At 42.2% G+C, this 23,284-nt stretch overlaps 1 protein-coding gene across 7 annotated transcripts in view; it reads left to right on the forward strand.

Annotated features, from left to right (window-relative positions):
* The window catches only part of epha7 (eph receptor A7), a 102,069-nt gene that overhangs the window by 32,697 nt on the left and 46,088 nt on the right, over positions 1 to 23,284 (forward strand). For all 7 annotated transcript variants that reach the window (XM_078273989.1, XM_078273990.1, XM_078273993.1 and 4 more), the window contains exon 5: positions 4,454 to 4,789. In XM_078273989.1, the coding sequence (XP_078130115.1) occupies positions 4,454 to 4,789 (336 nt within the window). The remainder of the gene's footprint in view (positions 1 to 4,453; positions 4,790 to 23,284) is intronic.

Genomic DNA, 23,284 nt, shown 5'->3' on the forward strand with positions numbered 1-23,284 from the left:
ACCATACTTTGTTTCCAACATGGTAGTTTACAGTATTAGATGTAGTGGATACGTATTTACAGCTGAAGATCTTTTCTCACAATTTTTACAGAAACAGATACACATTAAAGTCATAAAAACATGAAGGAACAAAATGTGTTTCTCAGACTCAGCAACGTGCGCAATAGATACAAATATCCTAGCTAGAATAAAATAATAAATATAAGCTAAAACCTATAATTCATAGAGCACGGTTAAAAAACGGTTTATTCTACAACATCACAAGTTGCTGCTTTAGCTAGAAACATAAACTGTGCATGCACATATTTATGCACAAGAACAAAAAACCATAATAGCCCCACACACGCTCAGCAATGCTTGGTCATAGTGGGAGGTTAGAGGGAAGCTAGCAAGTGATTGAGACATTTCAGGCTGTCGGGGCTCTGGCAGGCTAATCCATGAAATGAAACTTGACTGGGAGGAGGGGTGAGAGGAGAGAACACGAAAAGATAAGACAGAGTGGGGGCATTGAGAGACAGGAAAAGGAGTAAAAAGAAGAGGGAGAGCGACAAGCCCTTGAGCTGTAAGGATGAGCAGCAAACAGACAGCGGAGGGCTCAGACTGCATCGCAAATCTGTGCTCATATTCCTGAGTCCAGACAGAGCAAAACAAAGTGACGCCAGGGCAGAAGAAGAGAGACAGAGAAGAGGGGTCCAGTATGCTTAAAAAAACCTGGGTAGTATGATAGCGTCATCTCTCCACGTCTAAAGGGAAAAGTTTTCTCATAACACTTTGGTTACATCCACACTACTACGTTTTGGTTTAAGAATTAATATCTTTTGCTACGTTTATGTCTCGCGCCTAGTCTGGCTATCACCAGACCAAGCTCAATCTTTTAAGATTGAACATTAGTCTGGGGAGTCTGCTCTGTATTTTCTACTGCACAAAAGGTGGGATCAACGGGCATAGTTCAAATGGATAGTCCTTCAACCAATCAGACCAACGATCCGTGTGACGTAACAGCGACAGCGCCATCAACGGGTTGCTGCGCTTCGGTGGCCAAATGTAAACAAGAAGCTGCTTGGTCGCTTCTCTATCGTCATCATGTTAAACCCACCAATAGCGCGCCAGGTGGATAAGCCAGTTTGTGATTGGTCCCCGCAAAATTGTAACGGAAGCAGGATAGACAAATGTGCAGGTTTCCAGCCTGAGCTGCAGGGAGAAATCATCGCGCCCACACTACTCTTGCTTTTCCGAGCCCCTAAAACAGACATTTGGAAACACCGCTGCCCCCGTTTTGCTTTGAAAACTCCTTGCTTTGTAGTCTGGACGGCATTGTTGTTGTTGTCGCCATTGTTCTTTCTTCAAAGTATTTTCAGAATTTTGAACTTATACATAATTATACATAATGTCAGACAATCTGCTTCCTGTTTACATCGGCATGTGCATGCCCAGTGTCTGCAAATGGTCAAGAAGATTAGTTTGGCTACTGGAGCTCAAATGCTTGTGTGGACGGAGATCGTTTTTGTCTCAAAATCGCCGCCTAAAAATGGAAATGGCTTGCCTCTATAGCCTTCTTCCACGGCCTTTATTTCTCTCCTAGCACTCTGTCTTTGTAGTCTTGACGTGACAAATATACACTTCCAAACAGTCTCTCCTCGAAAGCTTTCATGATGCTGCACATGTGGTGTTGCACATACAAAACATGACAAATGATAAAGAGAGCTTGAGAGAGAAGTTTAAACCGTGGATTGTCTCTTACAAAAAGTTACAACACTTGTGGAACCCAGCCCCACGAAAGGGAGTTTCACATTGCATGATGTTTGAAGAGGCCTTTAAGGGAAAAAGGGAAAAGCTTGCAGGCTAGTGTGCATCTGAAATACAAGACAAAATACAAAGGTCACACAGATCCAGGGTCAGCCCTAATTTAATTTCCTCTCACCTCTTGTTGCCAAGAAATCAGCGCTTTGCTTGACGTGACAAAAATACACTTTCTCCTTGAAAGCTTTCATGGTACTGCACATGTGGCGTTGCACGTACGGAACATGACAAATGATAAAGAGAGCTTGAGAGAGGTTTAAACTGTGCCGACTTTCACAACTCTGCACACATTGGATTGTCTCTTACAAAAAGTTACAACAAAACCAAGCCCCAAAAGTGAGTTTCAGATGTTACATGACGTTTGAAGAGGCCTTTAGGAGGAAAAAGGAAACACTTGCAGGCTAGTGTGCAGCTAGTGTGTCTGAAATACAACACAAAATACAAAGATCACACAGATCCAGGGTCAGCCTAATCTAATTTCCTCTCACCTCTTGTTGCCAAGAAATCAGCACTTTGATCTGTGGCACCTGAGACCCAAATGAGTGTAGCGCGGGCAAAATGAGATGTTATCATCGCTTAGTGTGGCCATGGAAATGCTAGGATAAAAGACCCCTCAGATTCAGACTGGGAGTTTGGAGGTGTGTATGTGCACACGTGCGTGGGCGTCTTAAGTGTGTGTGTGTGTGTGTGTGTGTGTGTGTGTGTGTCGAGGCACACCTTCTCTTTGTCTGTGAGGCAGATGGAGAGCGCGGGTCGAGTGTCAATGCCAAGGCTGAAGTCGAGTGGCACTATCAGCAGTCACTCCTCTCCACTTCACCTGCCACAGGTTGCTCTTTCATCTTCCCTGTCCGCAGTCTCTTATCTTACCCGATAACCATGAATATGGATGTCTCCGTTGAGCCTTTGGTTCTAATAGCTGGAACAGGAAAAAATAACAAAGTGCTGAAATTAATGAGCCCAAATATTGCGCTAGCAGTTTTGGCTTTATGCATATGCATGACCTATTTTGTTAGTTAATGTGACAAATGTAATGAGAGGTCCCTCCCAAAGATTCCCTCTGAAGAATATTTCCTGAGAAAATGAAACGGTTTAAATCTCCCAGAGAAGTAAATGAAGATGTTCTGAAAACATTCATAAACAAAGAATACGAGTCATATAATCTTTACTGCGTTAGGGGGGGGGGACTTTATTTATATCAACATGTGGGCCATAAAAGCCAACAGCCTGGAATTTGAAAGATGAAAGCAGCAATTTGTTATTCATTGTTTTTACGAGATGAGTTAATCTCATCGCCATTACGTGAACATTTACAGGCAAATGGTCTGTGGTCCTTTTGATGCACGGAGCTGGCTGTTATTGTATGTCAAGTGAAAATGTATATGGCAGTTACAGAGTGGTGATAATCCAGGTTTAAATCGTGTTCATAAATTCTGTGGCGAGTCAGTCTTTGAGTCTTTTTTTGGAGGACATTAACTTTAAGTGTCCTGCTGTCTGTATGATATACATCTCTAAGCCAACCCAGTAAAGCCATCATCTCCAGCTGGGATATATTTTTGGAGAACAGGAGAACTTAGAGAGGTACTGTGTGTGGCGTCTGATTCCCCATGTAACCATGTCTCAATCATTTTCCATAGCAGCTACAGATTTGATGCTGTTAACAATCAGCATCTAAACAAAGCCCTCTGTCCATCTGGAAGAATCAGCAGCTATGTTTGCATGCATGAGTACACTGTAAAAAAAGGTCAGGGTTTTTCACAAGTAATATATGACGGACCAGGCTGCACCTCTCAGCTCTATGGAGCTTTTTAGCATTGTGTCACTCTTATCATCAACCTCATTTCCAGCAGCTTCAGGCAGCTTTTAAACTCACTGTACACTGACGGCCCAGCACCAAACAGACAGAGAAAGTCACTAACTGGCTGGTGAACTTAGTGGAACATTTAGCAGAAGTGGGTGGAGGCCAAAACAGATCTTACAGGAGAGTGAATGTTGGACTTCATCAAGTAACTAGAGAATTTAACTGGAGCTGACTGAAATGGAAAAGCCTCCTACACTGTCAATCTCATAATCTATTTAATGATATAGACTAAGTGTAATGTTAACTAGCGTTACGTGCAGCGCTGCTTTTGTTGCCTGTAACATCCATTTCGGAGCATCAGAGGGCAGCGCAGGCATTTAAGTGGCACCGAAATGGGGCACCGAAATCTGCGTTGCTATTCGGTCCGGTTGATACCGGTCATTTAGGCACCGGTGACATATTAGCACCCAACCCTAGTAAAGAATGGTGATGGAGCGATGAGGGGAAACTGAATTGTGTGTGTTGCATGAACTCTACTATGAAATGATTCCCCCTTTGAAACTCTGGGCTCCACTCCTTCATTTCACAGGCTTCTAACTTCTGACCTTGGTGCCTGCCAGAGCTGACTTCTTTTCACTGTACCTGTACTATACTATTTTCTTCTGAGTCTTATTATAATTGAGTGTCAGTGTTTGGCTCTGGGGCTGGAGCTGGCATGTCCTGTAGTGTGCTTTTTCTCTCTCTCTCTCAGAGAACAGTGAAAGCACCGATTCAGTCGATGCACACTCTTGGCTGTCACTTTCTTTGGCACTCATGTTATTTAATTCTGGCTTCCTCCCTGTCCACCTCTGACAGGACCTCCCTCTGCGCCACAGAACCTGGTCTACAACATCAACCAGACCAGTGTTAGCCTGGAGTGGGGCCCACCGGCGGACACAGGCGGCCGCAACGACGTCACCTACAGGGTCGTGTGCCGGCGCTGCAGCTGGGATCCCGAGGAGTGTGTTCCGTGTGGGCCCAATGTGGGATACTCCCCTGCACAGTCAGGATTAGTGGACACGTATGTGACCGTCGTGGACCTGCTCGCCCACGCCAACTACACTTTTGAGGTGGAGGCTGTCAACGGGGTGTCGGACCTGAGCCGCACGCAGAGGCTGTTTGCGGCGGTCAGCATCGCTACTGGCCAAGCAGGTAAGAACTCTTCCATCAGCACATTGTGTCTTTGTTTGTGTAAAGCTTTAGTAGGTAACTTTTTGATATTAATGAACGTCCGTTCCATTCAAGCCATCGCCAAATGAGTTGCTACAAAGCTAATTAAGACTATCAGCTCCACACAACTCTCTCTAGATTTCTCAGTATGACTATGTTCAGAAGATTGTGGCGTCAGGAGACTTTCCTGCGCAGAAACTGGAGTGAAGATAATGACCTCTTCTGAAGAGTCCATCATGTTTTTTTAATCCTCCGTGTCCTCCTTGGTTACTAGCTACTGTGTGGAGGAGGGGTGGGGGTGTGTGTGGGGTGGGCTTGTTTCATGCGGATGCCCCAACAGTGTTCAGTTGTCACTACTTACAATTCCTCATTGGGGAGACAGAAACAATGCACTATAGCTTTAATCCGGTGGTTCCCAAAGGGGGGTCCGGGGCTCCCAGGGGTCCTTGAGGGCGTCCCCAGCAAAAAGGGGAATCATTTACTTTCACTATTATTTTATCCATAAGTAACACAATGTATGACCATTTTAGTCCTGGGTTTTATTGGTTTCTGTCATAAAAGATCTAAAAGCAAAAGATCCTACACTCTAAGAAATATCTGTGTATTAACAGTAGTATGTCTGTATATTTTAACAGAAACTGTCCATAGAACATGATTCACAGTTGTTCTTTAGTTTTTTTACATTTCCAATTGCATAATTTGTGCTCCGACAACTTTTTTAAATGATGTTGCAAAAGTCCGGGTAATGAGCGGACAGGTCCTTTTCGGCTATTTCACAAATTCATTACTGATTTGTTTGTCAGTTTCGGGGACCTTGATGTGAAAAAGTTTCACAAAACCACTGGTTAAATCCATACACAAACAGAAGTGTAAAAGCTTACCAGTGCTATAGCCAAAGACGCTAAACTGTTGTTCTTCACCAAACTGTTAAACCCCATTAAAATTTTGTTTTAAAATTTCGTTTTGCTAATGGATCAAACATACAAGCCGCTAAGCTAGGCTAACCATGTCCTGACTTACAAAGTATTTCACACAGACATAAGATTGGGATGGATCTTTTTGTCGGAAAGAAAAGTGAAAAATAACTATTGATTCTTAGGGTGAAGCTGTAATGTCTGGCTAACACCAGTCTATGCACACTTCACCCTTTGCTCCAGCTGAGAGAGCATTATAGCGATTGACAATTTCGTTTTGAAAACCTCTGATATGCAAACTACTGTAATGGATCCACATTAGTATTAATGACCATAGCCTGATATCATCCATAACATATCCAGTATGCATATTACCCAGATTAATTTAATGTGTATATCAGCACTACAGTCACCAACATTATTAGCTTAGCAATGATGCAGACTTCCACTGGTACCTAAAGAGCCAGTGCTGTATTTGCAGCTCAGTCTCAAGGGAATCGACCGTAATTAAAATGCTGTATTTTGCGGTGACAAACTCTAAAGCCTTTTTTTATTCATTATTTCTATGGATCCACCCAACAAGATTCCTCTTTCATGCTTGAGCATCCATGAAACCCAGTTGGCCCAGAAGAGTGTTTGGACTATGGTGATTAAAAGAATGCAGCACAGAGAGCACTGGAGCTTTAGCTGGATATACAACCTCTACCTCTCCGCCATGTGTCCTGCTGCGTCATTTACATTCATGTCATCATCATCTGCCACTCTTCTCTTTTTTTCTTTCTTTTTCCCTTATTGCTACCCAAAAACTAGGGATCGACCAATTATCAGCCTGGCCGATTATCGTCGCCAATTTTTGGCAATTGGCAGATTATCTGTATGTGTGTTTTATTTGTTTCAGTCAACACTTCAGTAGTTATATATTAATTTGAAATGGACGTTTACTGTAGTTAAATTAGTATTTTTTGTTTGTTACCATTGCATTTACTTAAGATTTTGTATGCAAGGCATACTTGTATCAGAGGTTTTTTTCACGGTGGCATTGCTGCTTGTTTTGAGTTTGTAACATACCAAATCTTAATTTTGACTAAAAGATTTTCCCTTTTTACTGTAAATGCATATCAGTTTCAAATATCGGTTAACTGTTTCATTACCTACTAATAATCTGTATCAGCCCTGCAAAACCAGTATCGGTCGACCCCTACCAAAAACACTTTATTACACAGTAAATATCTCAGTTTAGTAGATGTTTGTATATGGGAGAGATAGAAAGAGAGAGGCATTTAGTTGAATGGATGTGTGTGGGATGTAACGTTGGGGGATGATGTATTTGGCAGCACTCGGTTCGTGACAGAGACACGCGCTGGAATGTGCCGAGGGGTTGCCCGGCCAAGGACACGAGGATGGCGGGAGGACAACCTGCAGGAAAGAGCCAGAAAAAAACAATTAACACATGCTCTGTTACAGTCACTTATAATTACACGTGGTATGCTGACAACAGACAATTACTCAGTTAACCTGGCGGAATATTTAGCCGTTAGCTATGGTGAAAGAGAGTGGCGGGCTTGGCCAAGCCAATGTCATGTTTATGATTTTGAGTAAGTGGCACCATTTAAAGCGCTGTAACACTATAATCAGTGTAATTTGCCAGCATGGATCAGGTCCCTGATCGTTTTATTCGTCAGTTCGCAGTCAATATCTTTAAATGTGTAAATCATTTTCATTTAAAAAAAAAAAATATATATAAAATGCCTTAATTTTCCCCATGTGTTTTATGGTATTAGTGTGGACTAGACTCTGACACACTATTTAGGCCAGGATACGATACTAAAACTCCTCTTTGAAACCTATAATATTCCTTCTGGGTTAGCAGCTCTTAAAGGCGAGGCAGTCCACTCCCACACCCAGGCCCAACCCTAACCCTAACCCTCTGGGACAGAATAAGACCTCTATAAATGAAGGCTGAAATCACAAAAGATGGCGCTGAAAAGAATCAGCCGGTTTCTGAGATCTGAGAAATGGGCTGGAACTGCAGTCAAAGTCAGCAGGTTTCGGCTGAAGTGCGAGGCAATAGTCAGCACTAGGGTGATATTGATGGCCGTGTGATGGCTCTCTCTTGTTTCCCGCCTTGAGCAGACATTAGCTCCACACTGCAGAGCTCCCTGTCCTGCTCTCTGGACCCTCACTGCATCCAGTGCTGTCTGGGCTGCGAGGGAATGCTTCAGCGCTTTGGAATTGGAACGTCTGAGCTTCCTAAAAACAATCGGTTCTTCCTGAGTGAGCATGCAGGACCACTCATTAGAGTGACTGCATTGTTAAAGCTTTTATGGCTCATCATTCAGAATTGATTAACCTTTGCGTGGCGAGGCGCTGGAGCCCCATCGCACTGAAAAAACCATAAAAAAAGAGAAGCCCTTTCCTCCACCTCTACCCATTGCTACCTCTTGCATGATAATCGGCAGGAACGTAAGCTTGTAGCTTGAGACTGGGGGAACGAACACGCATTGTGTGAATGCAGATGGTGATCCATCTGATGAGGAATTCACACCTCACGTAATTACACCAAAGGAAATGTGTGGAGCCAGGCTGCAGCTACGCAAGGTGCTGCAAGCTTATTGTTCACCCAAACCTAATTACCTCTCGGCTCCGTCTTAAACACGTTTAAGTAGAGGCTGCGAGTTCATAAGCTTGATTTCTCCAGCTCCGGTCTTGTAGCTGCATAGAAATTCGTCATGTTGAGTATCGTCGCCGCCTTCGCCACCACTGCATACCGCAAGTTAAGAGTGTATTTCAATCAGCACTCCATTGTGAGTCCACAGCGCCACAGAGCCGCCCTTGGAGGCCCTCCATGCCTTAGCTTTCCTCAAGCGCACTTGTAAACAAGGCCTTTTGTTCTTCTGGAGTGGGCACTGCTCATAGAATAACCAATAATATTTATTCAAGCGGATGTTCACATCCCTGAGCCAGAAAAAATCCGATATGAAATTATGCGAAGGGCTACAGGACCTGTGTGTGTGTTTGTGTGTGTGTGCACGTTCAGCCAGTTAAAAGGGGATTAGGTGTGAGAGGTATAGACTCTATAATGGAAATTGATTTTAATGTTGACTGCTTGAACTAGCCAGCAGCACAGAGCCTGTTCCTCTCAGCAACTTTTACAATAGTTGAGCTGTGTTGTACAGTATCCACAGGCTCTATGAGTGAGTCAGAGCCAAAAACTGTGGGTGTTGCTTAGCCAGTGCATTATTTAGACTGTGGCGAGTTGGACTAGACATGCCTCTGAATACCATGGCTGTCATTACAAAACACTAGATGAGAGAAAGACATCATTTCAAAAGTGAAACAATGCTTACTAGATCTATCTGTTTAACCCTCTGAGGTCTAAGGGCATGCTACATTTCTTTTTAAATTCCCATTCTAAGGGTATTTGCATATAACTGATCCCCCTGTGTTCATATATTAAATGTTCAGAACAAACTCAGCTTTCTGTAAAGTGAGGCCCAGATTAGTTCCAGAGCAATGTGTAAAGCGATCATTTGGCCCTAAATCTGAAAAGTTGATGATAAATACATGTCTAAAATGATATTTTAGTGTGGTCACACATGGCTTGGACTCCCCAGGTGTGTCTTGTGTCTTCAGAGGGCCTTTTTGTCATTCAGATAAAGGCGTGCGTCCATTACGTAACTACTCCTCGTGACAGGACATTTACGAAAAAAGTCAATGCTGGCACAATTCATATTTGGCACCTACTACACAAGAGGGAGCATAGAAGAGGGCCATGACCTCTCACAGGCTGCTGCATTTTAAAATGTATGAGAGCAACTTAACACCCTTTTTTGGCTTGAACCCGCCCTCTTGTGTGCAATGCACCCACCACTGCAGCAACCACCCACCCCCACCCCCGTGGCACCTCACATATGGTTAGGTCGCTGCCGTATTAACTGTAAAAGTTAATATTATTCAGGCATAACACCAACATGTAATATAACCATTTGCATAATGAATGAAATGTCTAAAAGATGCTTGGGACTAGATTGTCTCCGAATGCCATAGCTGTCATTCCACGAATAATACATGTGATAAGATTAATTCAGAATTGTAAATCAGGCTCTGGGTCAGATAGTTTCACACTTGTTACTTCAGATGTTACAAAATCAGCACACAGTTATCTTTTGTGTTCATTTCAAGCCATTCTTTGCTGCATTTGTTGTGCAACACTGTGTGAATGTGAGATGATGTTATAGTCCCCCCTCAAGTTCAAACCTAATTAAACATTCAAAGAGAACAACAGGCCATTCCCTTTAGTGCAATCTCTCAGTGCAAAAGGGTAATAAAAAAAGCATTGAGGCACACAAGAATAAGCTAAGCATTTCACTTTGATCTGCAAAGCCTCTGTGCCCCTGCATTGCATGAGAAGCAAATATTCCCGTTTTGTTCGGCTGCTTCAGTCAAAGTCTTGTCCTCCAGCAGTTTAGTGTCTGGAGTTCAGAAAGAAAGATGTTTTTTTGGTTGCATGATATGAAAAATATTTACCTCTAAAAGGAGAGCAATGATCGTTGAAATAATACACGTTGATGGGTGTGAATGGATACCCCTGCTCCTCAGCAGTAATGTATATGGCACACTCGATTTTTCTTTCGACCTTTTTGTAGTTTCTTTTTTAAATGTCCTGTATTTTAACTGAAACTACACATAATTTGTGTTTTTTTTAATTAAGGGGCAAAGCCAGGGTAATGAGCTGCCTGAACGTTTTCTGTTCTTTTACAGATTTGTTCCTTAGAATGCACTTTATCATCTCTAAATGGATATGTACGCATTGGTGAAAGTAACACTTAGGGAACAACAAGGCCATTGATTTATCTCTTTCTGTGTTCTCATCTGCCACGGTGGCCTTAAACAGAAGGATTGATTGATTCGGAGCAGTCCCCAGTGACCAGTGCCAGCCAGTGTCATTTTCTAGTTAAGCGGATCCTCTTTTGTAGCATTTGTACCCGGTTTTACGTTACCTGGGAGCCCATTCTTCTCCCCGGCAGCCCCCCTCCCCCCGCTCCACATGCTCTCAGTAATTTGATGAGAGCTGGGCAGAGCAGTGAGATTCAACAGCTGCAATAAAACGGTGGTGGTCTCAGAGCAGCAGCTCGGAGCACTTAACCTGTAGCTTTTCTGTAAATGCCTCCTGATTTGTCTGTCACCCAATCCGTCAGCAATGAATAATTTTCATGGAAGGTGCACTTTAATTACTTTCCCATTTAAATGGCATTATCGTGGCCTATCTAGGTAATTAATCTCACCAAGTATCCTGTTTCAGCCCTTTATTGCTGGCAGACGAGCTCTCTAAATCCCCCCGAATCTGCCGTGCTTGAACGAGCCCTCCCTCGTAGAAGCTGGCGTTACCTCTTTCCCCTTCACTTGGTCCCCGTCGCAGCCATGGGATGCTCCTTTCTCTCTGTGCAGGCAGCCTGTCAGAGCAACGGGCTGTGTCACTGCCTCGGAAAAGGACACAGGCAGACACATGCACGCAGGGCTGCATTCACAACCAGTGCGGCTTTAGAGGACTGATAACTGCAGATAGATCATACTTTATGTTGACATTCAGCATGAATTCTTCTTCTTGTCAACAAATGGGAGGAAGAGACTCAAAGCAACAATGAGTGTGTTCCACTAACAAGTGTTGTGTGTGTGTGTGTATCAAAGCCTGATATAGCTTATTCCTCTGTGCCAAAGAGCTCAATTAATCACAAAAACTATTAAAACGCATCAATTGCTCTGGGTGACATGTTCCTTCATCACCATGAACACACACACACACACACACACACACACACACACACTGCTGTAATAACTGGTGGTTCTACTGGCTGGGTAACCAAAATACAGGAGGGGAAGAGTAAAAACTGACAATTTAAAGAATCAGATAAATCCATATAACATATTTTATTTTACTCATGGTGTACCTTGATGGATATACTTCTAATATACTAATATATAGTGTTGTTATTATAATTTCAACTCCAGGAACTCTTAATTAATGTTCTGTTTTTCTTTGACTCCTCCTTATTTTCTGGGGATTGTTTTAGTTTATTTCCTCTGAATCTCTGTCTCCAGCCCTGTTTGTTGGGCTTTGGATGCAGTGTTATTCATTTGGAACATTTGCAGAGGGCCACATTATTTTACTCTGAAAGATGTCTGAGAAGTTGCAGCATTCTGATGTGTCTGCCCCCGTTGAGAATATGTGGAAGTTGAAAAGGGAGCGCTGATTCACATTCAGCTTCAGCCTATAGGCTGTGTTCCTCTGTGTGCCTTTAATTATTCAGAGATTGAAGCAACGTTGTTTTTTTTGGCAGTCAACCCGCCGTTCACCTTCCACATAGCAGACCCTCACCTTTCTGGAATCACTTCTTTTCTCTCACAGACGTCAGCCGCTCTCATTTATTTATCAGCCCAGACATTTGACAACTCTTTGTTGTTGTTGCAGAAGCTGGCCACTAAACAAGTTTCCCAGAGCATTGTTGCACTTATCAATGTTTCGAGGGATATTAAATGTGTGTGTGTGTGTGTGTGTGTGTGTGTGTGTGTGTGTGTGTGTGTGTGCATTTTACGATATCTTAAACCACGTGTCAAACTCAAGGCCCGTGGGCCAAACCCCTCGCCCCCTCGCAGATTTTGATCCGGACCGGATACGTTTATGTACACAATACATTTTGGCATGCCTAGTTGTGCACCAAATCCCCTGAAAAATTGGACTTAAAGATTTTAATTTTCTCTGTATATGCATATCGGTTCCAAATATTAGTTATCGGTTTCATTAACTACTAATAATCTGTATCAGTATCGGCCTTGAAAAACCAGTATCAGTCGCCCCCTGATTTTTACATAATTGCTGTTTCTATAACTGAAATGAATTGCTACCATTAGCTAAGGGCTTAAGGCTTATGACTGTTGATGTAATTGTTGATTTTGTTTAGATATGACAAATTGTAATTATATAAGTGATTATTGGTCAGACTGTATATTTTTATTATTATTTCAGTAATTAGTTGGTGGCACTTGAGCCTATACACGTTCATAGCAACAAAAATGACAGGAGGGGGGGGTGGACAGTTAGAACAATGTTTTATGATAATAAAGAGGCATAGGCTGTGTACCTGTGTTATTATATTATCTAGGTCACATGACAGGAATATAATCAGAAGATGTATCCTGGAATTCATTCAACACTCTAATTTGTTTAACAAAGTAATACCTAAATACATATTTTTTTAAATTTGACTGAAAGAGCCAATTATATTGTTAATCCCATTTTTTTCTGCGACAATTAACTGTACAGCAACATTTTGAATGATTACAGCTCTACGTGTATAAGTAACGATACATGAGCAGATGAAGGTGCGAGCGCCGAGCCGTCTCCATGGCGTCAACGCAGGGTGACTCATCACGAGCACGGAGCGTCCGCTCAGTGAAATTACAGACCCGAGGGGTAGTTGATGAGAAATGTCACCGTCGACAGAAATGGAACTCTAATATATATTCCATCTCAGGTTTGTTGGACACTTATTAATGTCTCCCAGTGAGTGGCTCTAATGAAGGTAGTCAGTGGGGTGCAGCAGATGAAGCGTGGGACAAATAACAGAGCATGTGACCTGAGAACAAAAGAGATGCCATGAGAAGATACATATTTAGCGGCGTTATGAAGCACTCGGAGCACAAAGCAACGCACCCCATTATTCATCATCTCTCTGTACACGTTGAGGGTTTTTTTCAGTGTGAGTGTGAGAAAATTCATTTCTAGAAACAGATCATAATATCAAAGGAGTTTGGAAGCCAGTTGATGAAGCTGGGAAAATGTCTTTGCCGTGAGGCATTGTGAATCAGACAAATGCATCGGGAGCAAAGGCAAACACGTGAGAGTGACGGGTTAGAACTATTGTCTATAAGATGTAAAGCAACACTGTGTAACTGATGAAAGAAAAAAACAAGGCATAAGATTCTGACGGTCTGATAACCTTGGCGGTTTTGCAATTACAGCTTTAAAATGTATTATTTTAAAATGTCTGGTAAAAAACAACAACTTCATTTTTTCCATTGAACACAATGTATTTGATTTTGACACTGCACACTGGCCGGGAGAGGGATTTCTAAAGTACACTTCCTGTCCCTGATGACAGGAAAATGTTTTCAAGCCGCCGTATACCTTGAAACCGGTAACTGGCCCATGCCTACTTACAAATAACAAGTTGTGAAGTGAAAATCAACACTTTTTCTGACGTTTTGTCTCTTTTTTTCGACACTTTTTTTGACGTTTAATGCTTCTTTTCACTACCATGTATGAACACCACTAACAAACTTATTTCCACTAGTTTTACACTTATTTTTGGAATTCATGGTCAATAAACCTCATTTATAGGAAATTATATCTAATTCTTGATTTTAAAAAAGCAGAAATTATGAATTATTTAGACTACTATTATAATATATAAAGAGAGGATAATCACAGACTGGTACATGTAAACGTTCAGTGAGGATACTGTTTCCAAACATTGTATAAAAAATTCAGTGAAAGTAGAGATCCGATCTTTTGTTGTAATGGCAAAGCCCGTTGTATGGAATCATCCGTGTTATTTTGTGGTAATTAAAATTAGGTAGTTAAAGAGAAACCCATATTTCTGATATAGATATTTTGAAAACGGGTCAAATTTGACCCAAAGACAACCCAAGGGTTAATTCAGCACGCTCAGGGCTTTTGGTCGGGTATGACCAGTGGCTTATGGTGGCTAATGCTAGCTAGCTTTAGACAGATAATTGCTATGAAACTAAAACTACTCAGACTCTCTGTACCTGTGTTGCTGTTATCAGGGCTGCACGATACAAGGAAAACATGCAATATGTGATAACGTTAAATATCGCCATAACATATCACTGGCAATAATAAACACATTTTAAAGTTGACTGAGTTCTGCTTTCTGCTGCTTTCAGTATTCTGATAAAATACAACAACTTGCTTGTTTAATTAAAACATGACAACACTATTTTATTGAACATTGAACTGAACAAAAAGGCACCAACGAAAAAAAGGAACGATAATTATATCTTAAAGTGCAGTTTTATACTGATACTCTCTTTAAACAAACTCCAAAAATCCCTGACTGGAACATTGCAGTCTTTCATGCAGGCTGACATTGCGATGACGATAAATAGAAGAAGATATATTGTGCAGCCCTAAATGTTATGCAGCGTTTTAGCATGGCACAGGTTAGCATTTCAGTGGTTTCATTACAAAAAAACGAGTAAAACCAGAAATACAGACACCATAACTCAAATTCAGCAGTCAAATAACTCTGAAAAGTCGTTACTGAAAAGTGAACTTCAGTGTGCATATTTCAAGTTGCCCTGTGTGTTTTCAAGCATTGAGCAGTCAGAGGAGGCAGCTGGTTGTGGCTGTGGAATGCACCAGCTCTGTGTTTACTGCCCACGGCTGACTGTAAGGCCCCGGTTAACACCAAAAATACTTTCTTTCCTCTTTATCTACTCACTCGCTTGCTCTCCCTCTCCGCTCTCATATACATTCAATCAAACACACACACACATACACACTCTGTGTCAGCATGCACCTGTGACTCCCAGAGCCTCTCTTTATATGGAACACATGCTCGGGAATGTCACTGCCCTGGCTGCGAATGGCTCCGGCACTCTGCTATAGAGCCATTCGAGTGTTTCATTTCCTGCCCAAGGAGTTAAAAGAACTTCCAAGGGTAATAAAAAAGCCAAGCAGGGTTGTATGAATTCCCCCTACTGGACAAAACACACACACACACACACACACACACACACACACACACACACACACACACACAAAAGCAATCCCCAGTCAATAGCTAAACTTTGATTGTTGTTTCCTGTGGGCGATGGTATTTGGTGAGGCGGTGCAGCAGTGGGATTGTTCGTAGCCCAGAGAGTGTTAGCATGTCAGCTAGCGAGAGAACATTTCATCCATCACACACACAGGAAAACTGCAACATCTGCCGGAGCATGCATCTATCAAATCCTTAATCCTATTCATCATATGTTGTTATGTGAAGGGTGATAAACCTGTAAAGCCACAGTACACTACCTGGCCAGCCGCAAACAGCACACACACACACAACGTTAGCAACTAGCTGCTGAAGAAAGTGGAACACCTGGCAGTTAAAAAGTCAGGGACATGTGTTGTGTTTGCTGGGTTTGTTACTTGTTGTTGGGCCATGTGCCTGTCTGATTGTTAATCTGTGCATGTTGCTTTTACGTGCTGACTGTATTAAGTCATTTTATTGTATTTTATTTTTTTAGGTTGCCATTTTAAAACTTGCCAGGGACATCCGATGCAAATTAGCCTGCTGAGCTAACTCTTGCTCATTTCTAGTTACTTTACTGTTGAGTCATGAGGACTGTCTCTGTCAAATAAAATGAAAAAAAAAAGAATTCTCAGGAGTTGGTGGAGACCCTGTAACAATGCATTATGTAATAAAACATCAAAATGTAATACATTTATACTTCATTATGAAATAACACCCGCATTATGTAATAATCTGCCGCATTTTACAATACAAACCCTGAAAACAATATGTAATAAATGTAGTGACCAATGAAAGGTAATACTAATCTACTGAAGAAGGTGTACAGTATATTTTTTTTAAATAATTTTAAACAGAAATGAACATAAACGTGAACATTGTATAAAAAATTAATGAAGACATCCATTTTGGTTGGTTATAACATAATGCATCATATTACATTTTTGAAAAAAAAGTGCAACCCATTTTTATTACATAATATGTATAATTCGGAAAAGGACGGTTTTAGCTAACCGTGTGTTATTCCCTCCTGAAGATATTAAAGAGTTCACACAAATAAGTGTATCATTTAAATTATATTGACTTTTTAAAGAATAATATATCACTGAGAACATGTAAGAATAAAGCAGATGGAGGTTACTTTCTTACGTCTGATTGGCTTCTCCCCCTCTTAAAAAATATTCCTTTAAGTGCTGTAAGTAGGAGTAAGCTTGCTGCTTGATTAATGTCTTATTTTTCATATTGTGTGTACTTTGTACTCATGAGTTAGCTTTTATAGCACTCTAGAAGGTTAGGGTTATCAGAACTTTGGAGGATGGACCCATTTTTAATGTTGGAAGATTTTTAATCATTTCCAGCACTTCGACTGAACATGACCTGGATCACGTTTGCTATATGAATCCTCTTTCCAAGCGCTTGTTTTCACTTCCTTTCCGATTCTACGGAATGGTTCATAGTTTTTTTGCGTTGTGTAACACAGCCATGCGTTGCAGTTGCAGGATGTGTGGGGGATTTTTTTTGGGTCTGTGAGCATTACTCACTGGTGCTTTGTGAGATGAAAGAATCCAGGGAGATTGACAGCTTGGCTTTTTTTTTTCCGTCTTTCATTGTCTCATCAGCATACTGTCTCCTGCAGTGAGGAAAACTAATTATGTCTTCAACCCCTTGCTTCACCACCCCACCCCTCCCCTTTTATTCAGATCATCACACTTGGAAATCATAATGAGTTTGTGGCAGACCACTTTGGCTTTGGAGAAAGGAAATGGGGGAAAAAAATCCAGAAAGTCCATTTGCCTCCACTCAAACAGGCCGCTGGCAATTATGGACGACCTTCTGACCCTAAAAAGCTGTCGCCGCACATTCTTTCAGGGCCTGACCAAGACTTAGTTAAGTCCTGCACACCTGCTAGCTTCCTTGGCTGTACACATACTACTATAGTCTATATCCACGACGTTTCATTTCACGGATTGTTCCGGTGGCACCAGAAATTCCGCCAGATGTTCCCGCATTTTCAGCCGGATGTCCGTTACCTTCCTCTTTTTTTGTGTTGGCGTTCTAACCTCCGGTGGATTTGTGAGGACTATGGTTAACTGCTCCTCAGATCTCTGCAGGGTAATTAATCGATTATTCTTTGCAGCTCTACTCTCCTGGTGGGTATAGTTTGATTTTGTGTGTGTGTGTGTTTGTGTGTGTGTGTGTGTGTGTGTGTGTGTGTGTGTGTGTGTGTGTGTGTTATCTGCCCCCAGCTACTCTCCACCTGTCTGTTGAGCTTGTCCAGATTGAAACTAGCTTGCAGCTCAGCTCTGAAGGCCATTCAACCACTCACTGACTTTTCTTGGATTAAATATTCACATAGTAATGGGTGGAGGACAATAATAAGAGCCCGGCTCTGATTAATGTAAGGTGAACTATCAAAATTGGTGTTACAAGTTTCTGACTGTCGGGCGACAGAGCCAGTGTCTCGCCGGTGGCATTGAGCCTCTGCACGGTTAGACTATATCCACGACCTTTCATTTACGGACCTGCTCCGGTGCCGCTGGAAATTCCGCCGGTTGTCCCTACTTTTCTGCCGGATGTCCTTTACCTTCCTCTGTCTTTGTGTTGGTGTTCTAACCTCTGGTGGATTTGTGAGGACTATGGTTAACTGCTCCTCAGATCTCTGCAGGGTAAATCCAGACAGCTAGCTAGACTATCTGTCCAATCGGAGTTTTCTGTTGCACGACTAAAACTACTTTTGAACGTCCACATGTTCCACCAAAACAAGTTCCTTCCTGAGACTATTTAGCAGAGGCACCGTGGCTCTGTCCGGAGCTTAGCACCGCCCAAGATGATTGTGATTGGTTTAAAGACACATTTTTCTCCCATCCCAGAATGCTGTGTGGCCTAGCCAGACCTTCCTCCACAACGCTTTGGAGGAAGGTCTGGTTATGCGAGACTACTACTGCTTTAAACCAGTGCTTACCAAAACCTTATTGTTATCAAAGCAACAGCCAACAGCCATCTGGTATGCATGCTTTTAATTATTTGGTATAAAACAACAGTAAAAAGATTGTGGCAGCAGAGGATCAGAAAGGGCGTTGGTATCGGCTGTGGAGCAGATGGGCTTCACATCTGGGCTGGAGGAAGTTAGTGAGGGCGTGAGGGATGCTGTGACAAGGGAACATGGCCGAGAGCTTCTGCAAAGTCTCTGGGCCCCTTTGTATCAGATGATCTCCCTCCCCCGTCTGTCCTCTCTGCTCGTTCTGCTGCATCCTTGGGCAGCTGGGACAAAGACTCAGGGAGGTGTTTGGCTCTGACTGACTGAAAATGATTGGCCATTTAACCTTGCGATTACAAAGATTGTTGACGAAATGCAAGAGTACAGCACATTTTAGCTGGAAATAGATCAATTACCTTAAGAGAAACAGCAGACATTGGGAAAAACACGTGTTTTTAGGAAACATACTTTGTTTGTATTGCTTAGAGAAAAAAAAAACATTTAACCTTGAATACTTTCCAATTTGACATCTCTGCAGTTTGTGATGTTATGAGTTGCTTTGTTAGTTTATATTATGAGCACACTATTTTCCCTAACCTGCCTTTGTCTACTTTCACCTTACTCAGCGACCAACTACATTTCCCAGAATACCATTGAAGTCTATGATCTTTTATGTACACAGTCTTGTTCCTTGACTTTTTTTTTTGCCGTTTCCAAAATCTTTTTTGTTTGCGCCGAGTCACGTTAAATCTCGTAGCTGCTTGGCTTGGTTTCATGGTGTCACTGTTGAACTCCACACTATTATGTTGCACTGTTGTCTATTAAGGCTATTATGATTAATTTTCAATTCATAATCTGTAATAATTAGTGTTGGGGATCGGGGGAAACATCTGTATATTGAAGAGGCTCCTTTGTCTTTGAGAAAAAAAAATACATTTACCATTACATTTTCAGAAGGCTAATACTGAGTGAGGAGAAAGAATAAAGAATGCAGACATCACCGGCATGATGACGTCATTCACGTGCATATTAAGTGGCCATGCTGGGGGGGGGGGGGCGGTTTGTCTCCGGCAGCAGCTAAGTTTCCAAAGATTAGTAGCAAACTAATAAACAGTCAGACTACAAACCGACAGCTCTCGTTTTAGCTTGTTGGTAAAACATGGCTATTAGCAGAGTAGCGTGCTGGAGGCTAGTTGTGTAAAACAGCGCGGTGGACAAGAGCAGCAGACGTTAGTCAGCTACCTGGTGTCAGGTTCTCTCCGTGGAATGGATGAGTACACTGGATGTTTTCTACTGAGGTGATGTAGCAGCATGTTTGCAGCTTAAAATGATCCCAAACTTTCTGTCGTTTTCTCTCGCCTGTCTCTTCTCTTAGACCCTCGCTATTTTCCTCTTCCTTCATTTGTAATCTGGGCCGTCCGTCTCGTGTCCACAGAAGCGTCAACCTGGAAACACGCAGAGCCGTCCAACCTTAATTACGTTGATTTAACGAAGCTTCGAGGCAAAGAATTTTGCTTCGAGGATTTTTTGTAATCGAATTATTCAAGTTATTCGAGGAATCGTTTCAGCCCTATCCAGTACTGTACTTAAGTCCAAATGTTGAGGTACTTGTACTTTACTTAAGTCTTTTCTCTGTGAAATGGGAGGATTTTTCTGCATTGAGTATTTTTACTTTTAATACTTTAACTACATTTTCCTGATGATACTTCCAGACAGAGTATATTTACAGTGTGGTATTAGTACTTTTACTTAAGTAAAGGATCTGAATACTTCTTCCGTCACCAGGATCGAGGCCCCGCTGTTTTGTACATGTGTATCATACAGTATAATGGAGCTGCAGGGGCACTGCTAGGTGCTCTCTTTAACAGTGGATGGAAGGAAAAAACATATACAGCTGTTCCAAAAAATGCACCAAATTATATTATACAATATGTCGGCTCTATTTTAATGCTGACTGTTATTTTCACAGATTTTCTGCCATTACACTTTGTGGAAGTGAGCAGCCAGTGTCTACTGCATGTTGTGGAGGGTTGAGACTGAGGGGAGCCGTTGGTCTCTGAGAGCTGTGTGCGGAAACATATCCTCCGAAGAAAGATTACATCGAAATGAAATTTGGAAGAGCTTGCATCCTTAGAGACCTAGCTAATTAAATTTGTAAATTCCTCCCAAATCATCTCCCTATCACACTGGTGACTCGCCGTCCAATGCCAAAAAGTATGTCACAATGTGTTAAGACCGGTATACTTTGGCAAGTAGACCGTTAGATGAGAGATGCAGTTAAAGGCCTGCTGGGGAGCCCTGTGTTTTCAGCAGGTTTGGATTTTTATAAAAAATAAACACTCCTCTAAAGTGCTCAGGAAGAGAGATAATCACTTATTAATGTCATGACGTTACTTGATTTTGTCTACTATTCAAAATTCAATTACGTGTAGCTTGTGAGATTCGGTGACTTAATGCATTTACTGGCTGTATTTCAGCTGAATGGGCTTGTTAATCTGACATATTACAGATAACATCCTCGGCTTTCTGGCTGGAATTAAATCGCAGTTGATAACACAAGATGGATTTACTCTGCAAGTCCGAGTGTGCAGCGTCTGACAGCCACTGGAGGCGAGTGCATACTGTAAAGTCAGTGCCCCCCCCCCACCCACCACACACACACACACACACACACACACACACACACACACTGAAAGCATATGCATGGCGTGCTGCAAGAAGGGAAGACTTTGCTGCCAGCTTGCTTTTTGTTATTTTGTCACCTCAGGATAACTGAAGGTAGCTTGCTTTAAATTGTGTGAACGTGTTTGACATTTGCATTAGAATAACTCACCGCTGTCCAATTAACTAGTGACAAAGTGGATTGGAGATACGCTAAGTAAATACACCGGACGTCTGACACAAAGAGGCAAAAGTCAGTGTCTGTCATTGTTCCCGGGGTAATTGGGATGGGGTTTTGGGAGAAGCTCAGCACCCTCTTGCCCAGGCCCTCCCACCAAGTCTTAAGCCTTGTCTCCCTCGCCGCCTATCAGACAGAAATCACCAATTACAGTAGTGGCAAATCCTGCAACCAATACACAAAAGCTGGCAATGATGTGAAACCTTGCCGGCCTTAATCAGGATGTCGGCCTTCATCTCTCAATTTGTGAGCCCTTTGTTACTCGCTTTGGTACGCAACTTTAAGCTGCTTTGGCCCAGTTTCACATGGGGCTGTTATACTATTTGGACTTTGTTAGGAGAGAAACCTTCTGCGTATACTCACCGCCATTAACTCGTAAGAATCATGTGAAACTTTGACATTTTTCTGTCTTATCCTTTCAAAACTATTTTTTCCACAAATTGCAACTGTTTTGTCAGATGACAGTAAAAAAATTATTTTGGAAAAGAAAGGTCAGGGTGGGTTAGTAAGGTCACGGTTCCATTTTTATTAAAAAACAATAAGAAACACTGTGGTTTGTTCTACATACCATATAATGTATACATAAGTCTGTGTGTGTGTGTGTGTGTGTGTGTGTGTGTGTGTTTTGATTGGGAAAATATGGGGTTTTATAGCCTCCTACCAATACACATGCTTTTTGATAACGCTGCTGATAGCCTATATTTTTTCGTGCAAAAGAAAACTCCGATTGGACAGATAGTCTAGCTAGCTGTCTGGATTTACCCTGCAGAGATCTGAGGAGCAGTTAACCATAGTCCTCACAAATCCACCAGAGGTTAGAACGCCAACACTAAGGAAGAGGAAGGTGACAGACATCCGGCTGAATATATAGTATTTCCGGCGGCACCTGAATAATCCCAGAAATGAAACTTCATCGATATAGACTATAGGTGCACAACGTAATAACATGTCCACAGATAGAAGTTGGACAGAACTGTGTGTACGACTGATTTAGTGAAGCACAATTAAGACAGAAGTGCTAATAAACTGCATGTTACTACAGCTTTCACTACTGTTGATGCACGGGGCAGCCATGTTGGATTTTGAGCTCGGGGTACCGTGAGGTTGTCCGAGTTCCCAACTCGGAAATCCGAGTTCAGGGGGTGGGGGGGCATGTTTCCGACTTTGACCTTGTAAATTCCGACTGCTGAGTACAAATGGAAAGCAAAATCAGGCATGATGTACTGACAAACCAACATACAGTATGAGTGTGTTTGTGCCCGTTTGTGCTCCACACTGCTGGTGGTCCTCTTCTAGTAGGGAATCTGCATCACAAACAGCCAGCAGCCCCCCCCCCACCACCACCACCCCCTGCTGCTGCTTTCTGAGCCTTAATCCACACAGCTCTGTAGGCTGCAACGCAGAGCAGCCTGGCTGTATAGATATGAATGGTCCCACCAACTATTCTTGAGTTTAATAATGAAGGATTAAGGCAATTCAGATGGATTTACAAAAGGACAGGCTTTTTTAATTGTCCCTGTGTGACAAATGGCAGTTGCGTTAGGCTGGGCATTTAAGGAGACAACACTATATGTCAGAGGCTTTGACTGCTGATTATTTCCATGTGGAGGCTGAGAATTTATTTGACCACAGCATTGGTATCTATAGCGGGGGGGGGGAAATTAAGAAATAGCTTTTCATGTCTTCTCCGTTGACAGCTGTACCTGCTTCTTTTCTGAAATATAATTCCCAGCTAAAGAAAAAACACAGTTAAGTACAGATTGAGCTTTTTTTTTTTCTTTCTGTCTGGCCAATCTGCAAACTTTAATCAGTCTGCCGACTTCAAGAAGGTACAGTTCTTTCCACAGGCTTCTTTCTTACCCAGCA

The sequence above is a fragment of the Sander vitreus genome, chromosome 18, assembly GCF_031162955.1.
Source record: "Sander vitreus isolate 19-12246 chromosome 18, sanVit1, whole genome shotgun sequence".
Taxonomy (NCBI): Eukaryota; Metazoa; Chordata; class Actinopteri; order Perciformes; family Percidae; genus Sander; species Sander vitreus.